At 42.0% G+C, this 12741-nt stretch overlaps 1 protein-coding gene across 6 annotated transcripts in view; it reads right to left on the bottom strand.

The window, feature by feature from the left end:
- Window positions 1-12741, bottom strand: part of LOC102294411 (plakophilin-4) — an 88435-nt gene that overhangs the window by 22119 nt on the left and 53575 nt on the right. For 3 of the 6 annotated variants that reach the window (XM_042219192.1, XM_014332373.2, XM_005918231.2), the window contains 4 exons: window positions 10376-10507; window positions 9758-9951; window positions 8803-9367; window positions 7216-7242 (listed from right to left, as the gene is read on the bottom strand). In XM_042219192.1, the coding sequence (XP_042075126.1) occupies window positions 7216-7242; window positions 8803-9367; window positions 9758-9951; window positions 10376-10507 (918 nt within the window). The remainder of the gene's footprint in view (window positions 1-7215; window positions 7243-8802; window positions 9368-9757; window positions 9952-10375; window positions 10508-12741) is intronic. The other 3 variants (XM_014332375.2, XM_014332377.2, XM_014332378.2) reach the window with 3 other exon arrangements.

Here is a 12741-nt window from a genome sequence, read left to right as displayed (position 1 = left end):
TAAAAATCCCTTTCACAAAGGTCACTTTAACGGGATATGCAGGCATAGTCGAGCATCAATTTCTGTCTGACTCAGACTCGGGTCAGATGTAAAACAACAAGAGCAGAATGAGGAAACATCACACTGCTCTGGGTCTTTCCATATAAAGGGAAGCACGGCTATTATGTCTCACTCTACCAACCTCGGAATGCCTAAACTTCCAACAAAAACAAACGTGAGCGAGGTCGTGCAGTCATGGCCAACAATCTGACAAACTGACATTGTGTCACATGGTAGGCAGGTGAGATCACCATTTACATTAGTGCTGAAAGCACACTCTCTGTCACTTGTAAGGTTTTACCTATCAGGACATAATCAGTCCTTGACCAGGTCTTAAAAAACAATAGCAAGTTAGACAAGTTAGCCAGTGCCATGATTAATATAAATGATGCCAAAATGCAGAAGCAATGTGTGAAAAACTAAAAGCATCCCATTAGTCAGCAGCTATGGATGAATTTTGGCCCACTCTTCTTTCCAGCTCTCTTACGGTCCAGCCACAGTGTCTCACTCAGGCTGAGGTATCTGTTGGACAAATGGCCTCACATTTGTTTCTAGAACACGTTGAAACTTTGAGGAGTTCATGGTCAACTCAAAGACTGCAAAGCACACAGATCCTGCTGCTGCAAAACAAACCCAAACCATCAGCATCCACCCCCGTGCTTCACTGTTGGTGCAAGATGTTTGTGGTAATGTTTTGTTTGGGGTTTTTTGCTAAATGTGGTGCCATGCATTATGGCCAACCATCTTGTCTTGTGGTTTGTTTAGCTGAAACTTTGAAAAGCTAAGCTGTGCTGCCGTGTTCTTTTTAAAGAGAAAAGCAACCCATACTTGTTTTGTTTTATGCAGAGGTTTTTTCTTTTTTAAATTGTACTTCACTAATTGTGCACGGTTTCAGGTAGTTAAAAGTCTGAGATGTACTTCTTGGGTTATTTTGCAGTTTCTCCAAGCATTACAAAATGTGACCTTGGGTTGAATTTTCTGGGACGCCCACTCCTGGAAAGATTGGCAGCCGTCTTAAATGTTTTCCACTCGTGATTAACCTTTTTCAATGTAGACTTCAAATTGTTTGGAAGTGACCTTAAAACCCTGCTGAGAGTTATGGGCAGCATCAATTGCCCCTTTAAGATCACTGCTAATGTATTCCCTACTTGGCTATGTGTTAACACACACCTGAGAGCTCCAGCCAACAAAGTGACAAAACCTGAAATTTTACAGAGGTACTCACACTTCTGATGCTCAATCGAGAACATATGATTAGCAGCACTGCTACTGCCTCTACTGGCTACTATGTACCTACCTATGGAAGTAATAAGAGACATAAGAACACTTGATTTGTTAAATCGATGTGTAATATGCCATGTTTTGTAGTTCATTGGAGATTATATTAAGCTGGTTTTAGGACTTTCATTTTTATTATGTCCCAGTGTGTAAAAAGAACACGACACATGTTGTCATCTTTCTTTTTGCCATGACTGGATGAGAGTATATAAAAGAAAAATCATTTTAAAAAAAAAGGCCTTTGTAATACCTTAATATGTAACCACAAACAAGTTAAAACTTGACATGTTGACATTTTCTCAAGGAACATAAGAATATGATTAAAGCGTTCTTAGTTATGTTTTAAAGAGACGATGAGACGTCAACAAAAGTTGCTGTGGTTATAATGTTATGACAAAACTTTGGAAGAGTAACTTTTGGCTCCAATATAATGTGCATGGCAGCATATACACCTGCACCATCTGTTCTCACTCTATACCAACTCAAACTTGAAAAAGCAAATTCATTTCCCTGCTCCCCAAAACACAGAATGGTTAACTGAAACAATCGATAGGAGAGGGTAGTTCATTTGAGTAGAATTTGTACTGAAGAAGGAAAAGAAAATGGATGAAAAATCTGATTAAAAAGGGGGCCCTGTTAATTTAAGCAGGAGGGGGTAATGGGCTGCAAAATTTCTATCAAAATAACCAAGGGCTAATGTCTGAAAATGGACCACAATTATAGCATGTCTCACCCAATCATCCCCTAATCAAGTTAAACTCAGAGCTGAGCTATTCTGCTGTGACATAACAAGAAGCAGAATAATAGTCGTGCTTTTACCGTCGCATTTTGAAGATCGCAAAAAAAGGTTACGAGTCCAAACTTTATTTTAATTTTACAGACCAATTAAAAATAAACTGGTACGATGAACTGTAGAGGACAGCGTGGACATAAAGGCGTTTGCTCCTCTTTAATCTCCATTCTCATCAAACAAACCTAAACAAACACCATTTAAGTAATGTTTGTTTTAAACCTCACATCACTGAAGCTCACTAAGCTGTGAACCCCAGTGGGCCAGTATACAGTTGGCAACTTACTGCTTATTGCACATTTCACAAGCCCCCAAACGTCACTTGGGTCCTCTCCAACTGCATGAGCTCAGGCACAGACTGCTGCTAAACACGAGCTCTGCCATGCAGAACCAGCTAAATGAGGGAGTATTGTCACAATTTGAGACTGAGGACATTAATAAATAAACATATTTGCCTCATTTGTGAGCAGAGAGACTCTGGAGGCAAGACGAGTACAAATTTCAGATGTAGATGGTAGACTAGACTGAGGCTGACCTCTGAAACACAGAGCCTTTACATGCACTGAGGCAAGCATAGGATGAGGCATTGGGAAGCTGGTTAGGGGACCCTGGTAACCTCAATCTGAATAAACATGCAGAGAATCAACTAACTAGCTTAATGGTGTAATTTTATTGAAATAATGGTTGCAGTCCAAGTTACTAGCTGATATTAGCAGAAGTTGTAAAAAAAAACAAAAAAAAAACAGATTTAAAAAAAGGATTTTCCTTACTGGTATTTTCAGTCATACATGTGCAGTTAGAGTGGTCTATGCTTAAAATGTCCAAAGTTTTACATAACAAGATATATGAAAATAATCCTTGTGAACCAAAAGCTTAGGCTTCAGCCTGCTCTAAAGGCTCAGCTTAAGAGAATTTCTCCAACTCTTGAATATCTTTGAGATCACAGACATGGGATGTAATTAATACGGTTATCTCAGCCACACAGTTTTATACCCGTGAGCACAGCAGGTGGTTTGCCTTCTGTTTATAAGGGCCAACCAATAAGAAGAAAGTTGGCTTGAAGGAAAGGACAAAAAAAAAAAAAAACTTGTTTCAGACAATGGATTAACTGGGGTTGGAGGGTGGGCGGCACTAAAGCCCAGTATTAGATAGATACAGATCTGTATTTAAATTAGGGCTGTTCGATATAACGATATATATCGGATGACGATATAAAAACGTCTATCATTTCATTTTTCGCTATCGTTTCTTTCGTGGTGTCACAAAATAAACTGTTTACGGCAATATTTTTTCATCGTTTTGATGGTCACTGTAGTGGTTATATTAATTTCTTAAAGTTCTCTCTTTCTCTTATATTTAATATAACCACACTATGGACGGACAAGCGCCTGTTCCTATGCTTTGTGGTTAGCAACAAAGACGTTAACAGCGTGTCCGCTTGTTTATGTTCCACATAAACCTTTCACAATAAAGCTCAAGATCCTGTTTAGACTTTTCAAAATAAACTGAATCACGTGAAAGAGCAGATTATTTACAGATGAGAATTAAAAAAGAGCCGCCAGGTGCTAAAAAAATAGACCTTAGCATCAAACGTTAGAACAGGCTTTTCCCCGCAGCACGCTGTGTAATAAATACTCACAAAGAAAACAGCGGCCTTTACAACTTATGTCTAAAAATGTATAGTTTCATACATCGGTTAAAACACTCGACTCCAGCTACATGACGCGCAGCTGGAAACACTTCCCGCAAGTCGAGCTGCCCGAGATTCACAGAATTTACAGAAAAGGTTACATTTTTGTGATTTATATCGTTATCAGACGATATAATTCTTATATCGGGATATGAGATTTTGGTCATATCGCACAGCCCTACCGTGTATCATACAGAACCCAGAAACTAAAATACAGAGCTGGAATTGAGCAGAATATCTCCGCTTTAAGGTCAACTTCTCACCAGGCTCAGTGGGCAGGTCTTTTCCCCTAATGAATCAAATAAACACACAAATACATTTTAAATTCTATCAAAGTCTAAATTGCAAGTAAATGAGCATTTCTTGCCAAAATATCAGTCTGACCCTGACCTGAAAGCTGGAGAAAAAAATGGTGTCCTAGCTTCTAAGTGCTCTCTGACAGCAAGAGCATTTTATGGAAGAGATCACAACAAGTGCAATCCATTTTGGGTAAAACAGTGTTGACAAAGCACCCAGTTTTTTGTCAAGGTTATGACAGATTTTAAAACATTTACTCTAAATTAAATTTAGAGACTGGCTTTCTTAGCCATTGCGCAGTAATAAATTAAATGATGGCGAGTGCTGCAAACATCCTTGAAATATGGAAAGGTTTAAACAAGGCTGTGGACTTCATTTATATATTGAAGATTTGATTGTTTTTGACTGATTTTCCCTCACTAATGAAAGTATTTTTTTGTAAACTTCAAAGTGTTGTCAAGTAAAGAGGGTTGAAATAAGGAAAAACTAAAATATATCATAACCTACAAAAGCTTGTCTGTTTTGTTTATGTGTGTTTCCTATAAAAAAAAAATTTAACCCCTTAAAACCTAAAGAAACACCCAAGCTCTGACTCTCCACTCCATAGCCATATAAACAAAGACATAAACTAAGGTTGGAAGGAAGTAGTAAAACAGAGTAAAGAAGAAAAATTCTGCCACTGTGTGCACTCAATAGTGCAGGCAGCCTTTCACGCCATAGCTGTGCGCACAATAACCACTAGCAGCAGCTTGGCAGGAAATCAGTTCAGCTTCTCTTGTTCAAAGGTTTGAAGAGGGTGAGGAGAGGGTGAGGAGATGGAGAGAGAAGAGGTGGTGGGAAGACATAAGGAAAGGCGGGAAAAGAAAGTAGCCGAGAGTATAGGAGGGGATGGGAAAGAGAGGATGAATGAAAAGAGGGTTAATGAGGCTGTCTAGGACCACCAGAGACCTCTCATTCCATGTAAAGCCTAGCCACATAAACAGAGCTTTTGGCACAGCTGTGACCGAGTGAGTGGGAGAGAATCTCCCAGGCACAGGAACCTTCATGCATATCTCTGCCTCTCAGCAGCCTGACTCCTGAAAGTAGCAACATTCAAACAACCTTAGCAGAGACTAATCTGTCCCCCGATAGAAGGGCTGCAGTCACTTCTAAAGGCATCTGCAAATTGTCAGGGAGAAATAACATACTGCTGTCTATTGAGGATGAATGGCCCACATTCCTGCTGCGTTATAGTCATTTAATTCTCCCCCTCAGTCCTCTCACCGTGGCTTTAACAGATTACACTTGGCAGAGGCTGGATAAAGGGTGGTGGCTGCTTGGCACGTGCTTTCCCTGGAGAAACAAACACTTAAATGGATGCAGCTGAATGTATCCTTCAAGAAAAATACATTTCAAGAACCCTCTCTAAACAAACTGAACTCCTCAAAGAAAACGGGGATGATTATCAGAAAATCATTATGCATGAAAGTTCCTAAAGGGGTAAAAATTCGATTGCACCACAGCTAAAACTACCCCGGTAGCCTGGATGGCGAAATGAAAATGCAGACATTGAGATGTGCTATTTCCCCCCCCCTTTCTCTTCCTTCCTCTCTGAAAGGGACATGGAGCGTAATGAGCACATTATTAGGGACAATTTATCTTCATTTTCCATTTTTCAGCAGCAGAGGGAAGCTCTGACATCATGCCAGTGACAGGGCAGGGAGGGGAGCCAGGTGGATGAGTAGTCGGAAGAGTGGAGGGAGGCGAAAGGGCACAAATGAAGCACAAAAAGGTGGACAGAAGTGTGACGAAAAGGCAGCAGAGAGAACCAAAAAGTGTGTGATGAACCAAGAAAAAGGTGAGGAGGAGGAGGGGGAGGAAAAACACTTTCTGATAGATATTGACAGAAAACCACCAAGAGCTACAACATCAAGTTCAGGCTGCTGGATGGTGTTTGCCAAATCCTTGCAATTGAGTCTGATTGTGTGATCGTCCCATTTCCTTCTACTATGGCTCATCAGACACTTGTGAAAAATTACTGCAAAGTGCAGATGATGTGTTTGTGACAAAAAGGAAGACTGTAAGGGGGAGGACAAAGAAGGTGACAAAGAAATGAAGGAAAGCAGAAGGAACAGAAAGCTCGGTTTGTTGGCCAGATTTATACTCCCTTGACGAGACACACACACACACGCAGACAGCTGTGGACACCGAGGAGTGAAGTTGTTCTACTATTACTGTTACACTACTCAGGAGGCTGACAACCCTTTGGCTCTGCTGGAGACATCATCAGTCAAAGTAGCAACATCTGTGTTTGTGTGTGCAGTGAGTCTGGGTAATAAAAAACAATCTCACTTTAAGAACATTTCCATAGTAACAATGATAAGCTCTGAACTACTACTAAGTCAGGCTAGTGTAATAAATAAATACAAATGCATGTGGAAAGGCCTGTGATGTTTAATAAAAGGCCGGAAAAACAACAAATTCACCCAAAATTAAAACATTTAAAGACAGTTCCATCCCACTGAGGAAAGAAGCAGCATGCAGTCACGAGAAACAGCTAGCAGCAAGGCCAAGACTGACCTTTCATTACACTTCCACAGTCCACACCCAGCTGCCATCATTAACTTCTGCCTTTTTGGTTATTAGCCCATGTGATTCAGCTCGAACAGATGCGAAGGCAATTTCGCTCAATTAAAAATTATTTTGCCAGTTAATTTTTATCATAAATATCTGGTTGATGCGCTACAAGCAAAATGAATAAAAATACGTTTTATTACGCAGCTGAACCTTTTCATCTTAAAGGACTGCGTGTTCCTTCAGAAATTTAAAGCAATACTAATCTTTCAGAGTTTGCAGAATTTACCTGAAGCGTGAGTATTTCCCTTAAAATTTTACAAGGATAGCTAATACATTACATCAAAATTTAAAGTAAAGATATTTAGCAGCATGTTCCCAGTGATCTTGCTACAATGCACGTGTGTTTATTAGACGTTAAAAATGGCAACTGGTCGTACATGAGCGTTAGACATAAATAAAATAAATAAGATCAAGTCGTGCGCACACACACAGCACCTTTATGTAAACAGAACAGATGATGAGCTGAAGTAACACAACCACCAAAACAAAACAAAACAAAATTCACCTTGTACGTCACCATCAACGAGGGCATCTGAGAAAATCCCAAAGCAGCATCAAGTCAAGAGGAAATAAGTGTCAGTTAACCTCAAAGTAACACTACACTGATTTTCTGAGTAACGTGTTATTTTATGACGTGGAGGCAAAACCAAAAGCGGAGCAGTGTTTCATCAGTTTGAAATTCCCACTGAATAATCATGGTTATCTGTAGTTGTCATTATTTGTCTAGACTATGATCTAATGTCCTGGAGATTCTACAGAAAACGGGAGCAGAAAATGAAAGGCTGCAGGCTGATCTCCGTCCATCAATTCTTGTTGCCGTGTGGAAAACACCGGGACAAGATACGTGTGTTTAGCAAGCAAACACTAGTCAGCTCTTGTTTTTGCCTCATTTGCTCAGGATTCTCTTAAGAATGACAAACTAGTTTGCACAGGCACGCTTTCCAATTAATTATCTTCCTGATCTCTGGCATACTTCTCTCACACACACAAAGCCACCCCCTTTCCTGCCTCAGTGATTGCCCACAATATAGCCTAGATAATGCACTCATCAGAACAATGGATTTGAAGGAATGCCATCACGTTTTGTGGAATCATTTTCGGTTATTTCCACTACGGGGGCACCTTGTGTTTATGATTAAATGCTCTGTCAGTTATTTAACCACAAAACAAAAACGTTTTTTCCCCTGTATGAATGCCACACATGCGTAATATCAAGCAGTAGCCTTGATTCTCACATAAAGCAAAACTAAAGGCAGCTGAAAATCATGGTTTCTGTGACGTTCGGTAGTTAACCCTCTCGCCTCAGTCACACTAGTTACAAATCTGAAATTTCGTCAAAGCAACCATTTCAAAAGCAATCGGATCAAAGTTGTTGCATGCAGTCGTAATAACCGTGCCAACCACTGTTTTCTTTTGTGTGACTGTAGCATAAGTGAATTGCGCTTGTGCAAGGTTACACCTCTTTTAGGTGTGGTAACTGAAGCAACTGATTTATTTGAAACCAGAAAAGGCAAGTGAAGCTGCCTGGAAATAGTTTAAACTTAGTTCTTCCTCTGACACAATAGTTTAAAGGCAGACTATCAAATAATAATAATAACATGGTTTCTATCAGAATGTAATCAGTAAAGCAGATGTGTGATCTGCACAAGCTGTTTAATACTAAAGTATTTTTGCTTGAGAGCACTCAATTAGCAAAAAAGCTAATGAATACCGATTCCTAGACTTGGTTTCTTAGTCTATATTTGCCAATATTTGTCTTCGAGCGGGAACTATGTTTTGGTGACACTCCAGGGCAACCACTGACCTCGCATTCACTCTTTGCTTTCAGCTTGAGTAAATGAAACAAAAGAGTCAGAAACATGCCTGAGAAATAATTATACAAGAGTGCATCCCTGTCTGCACAAAGCAAACATAACTGTATCGTTTAACATGCCAAGAAAGGAGGAACAAAACACTTGTAACTTATTTTAGCAGACTTGATATTAGAGCGTCAGTAATTTTATGCTGAGACTTTCAAAAGAAGATATATAAAATACTGATGCACCGTACAGAGCAAGTATGTGTGTGCGTATGTGTGTGCGCAGCGGAGCACCTGCGAGGCTGTCAGGTCGCGTCATTCTCTCGTAAATGTCGTAACTCTGGGGTCCGTAGGGGTCGGTGTTGTGGAGCAGGGAGCGGGGCAGAGTGGAGCTGTAGTGCTGGGGCACGGCAGTCATACTAGCCCTGACTGGAGACGAAGTGTGAGTAGGCTGTTTAGTCAGCGGAGGGTTGACGTTGTCGACCATCGTCAGAGGTGAGCCCATGCGGCCCGAGGGTGACCCTGCTGAGGCCTGGTAGGGTGAGGTGGTGCGGCTAGATCGAGAGTTTGTGGAGCCCATGCGACGCAGTGCAGCGGGGGAGTTTTTCTGAGTGTTGTAGGGTGAGCCACTGCTACCGCCGCCCGTAGTACTGGTTCGCTGGGCAGAGGGCAATGTTGTAGAATAGATGGCGGACAGGGGTTTGGGTTCTGTAACAATGGGGGAGCCGTAGGCACTGCCAACTGAGGTACGCAGGGAACCACGGGAGGGGGACATACTGCTCGCGTAGGCTGGCGAGTGAGAGCGAGAAGGCACTGAGCTGACCCTTCGCATAGCTCGGCCAGGCACTGCTGTTGTGACCTGCAAGCAAGAGAAAAAAAAATAAAAAGGCTCTGTGGTTTAGTTTACATTCAGGAGGAGCTATAAAATTATGTACTGTAATAATAATGACATGCTGCATAAAACAACATTGCATAAAACAATTCATTACAGGGCATGACTTTACTCTGAGACATATTTATTTTCCTCGTGCTCCCCTCCTCTGTTGTGTGACGGCGCCATTTGGTTTCTCAGCATTCTCTATACACGAAGCTGTAAGAAGCTTGATTAGGTTGTGGTGCTCGATCCCTCTGTGCATTAAAGCCATAAATCACTAACAAACTCAACAGCAATTCTGGAGCAATTAAACTTCACGACCCTTTGAACAAGACGCATGATGAGATAAATCTTGACTTAAACAACCGTCAGTACCTGGGCTGAAGCCTGTCCCTCAGCCCTGGCATTCCTCATCAGTGTGCCAGTGCCAGCACCGGGGAAGGAATGCTGCACCCTTAGTTCAGCCTTGCCCAGGTTCTGGCTGCTGAGGTAGCTGCTGCTGGCATCCTGGTAACCACTGTCCGAGTACGAGTTCATCTGAGCTGAGCTACACGAATTCCCTCCAGATCCTGAGAGATAATGAGAGAAAAACGACAGACGAGAATGAAATGCTGGGGGAGAGTATGGAGAGCGGTTAGAGGCACAGGGACACATCATAAAGGGTTTCATAACAGATGTGACCTTTACTTAGGATAGCCTTACTAATGACAAATGGCACAGCAGGGGGGGTGGGTAACAGTTTTGTCAAGCTATTACTCAGTGTGCCATGGTAAATATCCAGCCTTTTATACCTTATGATTATACTGATAACAGTTTATCCTAAAGAATATAATGGTGAAAGACAAAAAATAAAAATAAAGAGTGTAATCATAAGGTATAAAATTAAAGAAAATTGTTTTCAAAACTGGCATCAGTGTAGTGGAACAACGCTGAGGCAAGAGAAAGCGAGCAGAAGAGAGGGCTGCAGAATGTAGAGAGAAGGCAACAACAGACCCTCACTTTCATGAAGGGAGGACTGCTCCGGGGAGTACAGAGACACCTGCTCTGACTCCGTCCTGATGCGGTACCTCGGGGACTGGGAGCTGTCAGTCACCCGAGACTTTGTGTCCCCCAAGGCACAGGCATCTGAGAAGACACGGCAGAGCAGAAAGTCAGGCAGAGAGGTGGAGCTTCAGGTCTGAAATAATCTCACAGTTTTCGGTCTTTGGGACTGAGAGTTTACAATAGTCGTTAAAGCAGTCGATATTTTATGGAACTGAAAGCAAACAATAAGACGGTCATTTCAGCAACATTAGTTTCACACTTGTATACAGTTGGAGTCATTAAATTTTACTACCATACTAATTTGGGAAGTCAAAATTGGGCGGCATGTCACTTCAATTGTGTATACAGCCATGCTCTAAATCGTTTCACAGCTCTAACATTTCCCTGCATCCCCTCTCGCGTCACGCACGGCAACAACGAGCGAGGCAAACAGAAGCCGAAATTAGCTGTCTAATGTCTCTGTGCACAATGTTTCTCCACAGTCACAATCTAGTTAAGCGTGACCAGAGTCAATGGATTCCTCTGCAATCACTAGAACAATTGGCAGTGAATGAAGGGAAGGAAGAAGACAAACATTGGTGGTCTGAGTTTGTCAGATCCTGCCCGGTTCGCTAGCGTGTGAATGAAAACTGAATCCTGTGACTGAGCCGCCTTGTTGTCAAAACTGACCTGTTGAATAAATGTGCTGACATGTAGGCTTTGTGCATTTGACAACCTGGCATCTTGCACTCCCACTTTTGGAGGACTAAAGGTGCTTGGCTATTTACTGAAGGGATTGAGTCAAAGCAGATCAAAGCAGATCTGGGGTCAGACTGTCAGAAAGCACAGTGGGGGTGGCCTGTTGTGAGAGAGGCATCCCCCATGTGGCTTCAGAGAGTCCAGTCTACAACAAACTCTGTGTCAACTGTGTCAGTGCAATTTAATACGTGGCTACTCGCTCACATTTTTGTGTGTGTATTTTTAAGTTTGCAACAAAGATGAAAAGGCATTTATTAGCCAAAGACATCAAACAACTCAACAATCTGAATTCTGACAGTGACTCTTAGTCTGGTACACACACAGCATGTTGTTTAGGACATTTTGTACCAAGCGCTCACTCTGTCTGATAAATAATATGCCAAAAAGGCAAAATAGATGAGAAACTGGAATAGACACAGAGCGCAAGTGCAGAGCGAAACAGAAGCCTTTTTGATCTGTGTAGAAGATTACACACATAGTGAATCTATTTCGGATAGTTATTTTTTCCCCACAACTACTGACTAAAGAGGAGAGCAGCGGCCACTTCTTACATTTAGGCCCCAGCAGTGAATTTCAAAACTTATTTTAGAGCTCAACATTTATCTCTACCGCTTGCCCTTGCTTTGCTAATCCCACTAGTAGATGTCTAAGCACTCTGCCCCCAATTTTTACATTTTCTTGTCTATTAACAATGCATTAGATAAGAATGTAGAATGTCTGTAAAGTGGGCAGCACCAAGCAGAACCCAAACAATCAACTCGTGTGTTTCCTATTTTCCCCAAACAATTTATTTTCCTGGATTTAAAGAGCATCTTTCTGGTTTGCGTCCCCAGCTAATTAATGTGCTGGAAAATGATGCAGAAACTGGATTTTCAGAGGAAAAGAAAGAGTGACACTGGGACGTCACATATGAGAAAAGTAGATTTTGACACCGAGGCTGAAAATCGATATGAGCACATACAGGATTAGAGCCCAGGTATTAAAGTGGAAAAAAATAAGTCGTATTACCAATCTACCAAGGATGCAAAAGGCAAGAAAGGGCCAAACAGTGGGAAAAAAATAAAAATCAATGTTACAAATATTGAAACAGTATTTATTTCAGCACCCCAATAATGATTTAGTTTTAGCTGGTTCCTTAGCTTTTGTTTTATTATTGAGACTACTGAGACTACTGAGGCTGTGTGTCCTTGTGTGTACCACTGGTCAATGCTGAGATAATGGAAAATGCTTGGTGTCCTCTGTGGGTGTCTTTTCTTGTATACTGCGGGGGCGATCGTGGCTCAAGAGTTGGGAGTTCGCCTTGTAATTGGGCAAGACACTTCACCCGTTGCCTACTGGTGGTGGTCAGAGGGCCCGGTGGCGCCAGTGTCCGGCAGCCTCGCCTCTGTCAGCGCCTTGTAATCGGAAGGTTGCCGGTTCGAGCCCCGGCTTGGACAGTCTCGGTCGTTGTGTCCTTGGGCAAGACACTTCACCCGTTGCCTACTGGGGGTGGTCAGAGGGCCCGGTGGCGCCAGTGTCCGGCAGCCTCGCCTCTGTCAGTGCGCCCCAGGGTGGCTGTGGCTACAATGTAGCTTGCC

The sequence above is a fragment of the Haplochromis burtoni genome, unplaced genomic scaffold, assembly GCF_018398535.1.
Source record: "Haplochromis burtoni strain Fernald_Lab_line unplaced genomic scaffold, NCSU_Asbu1 Contig_29, whole genome shotgun sequence".
Classification (NCBI taxonomy): Eukaryota; Metazoa; Chordata; class Actinopteri; order Cichliformes; family Cichlidae; genus Haplochromis; species Haplochromis burtoni.
This window is presented reverse-complemented; position numbering and strand designations above follow the sequence as displayed.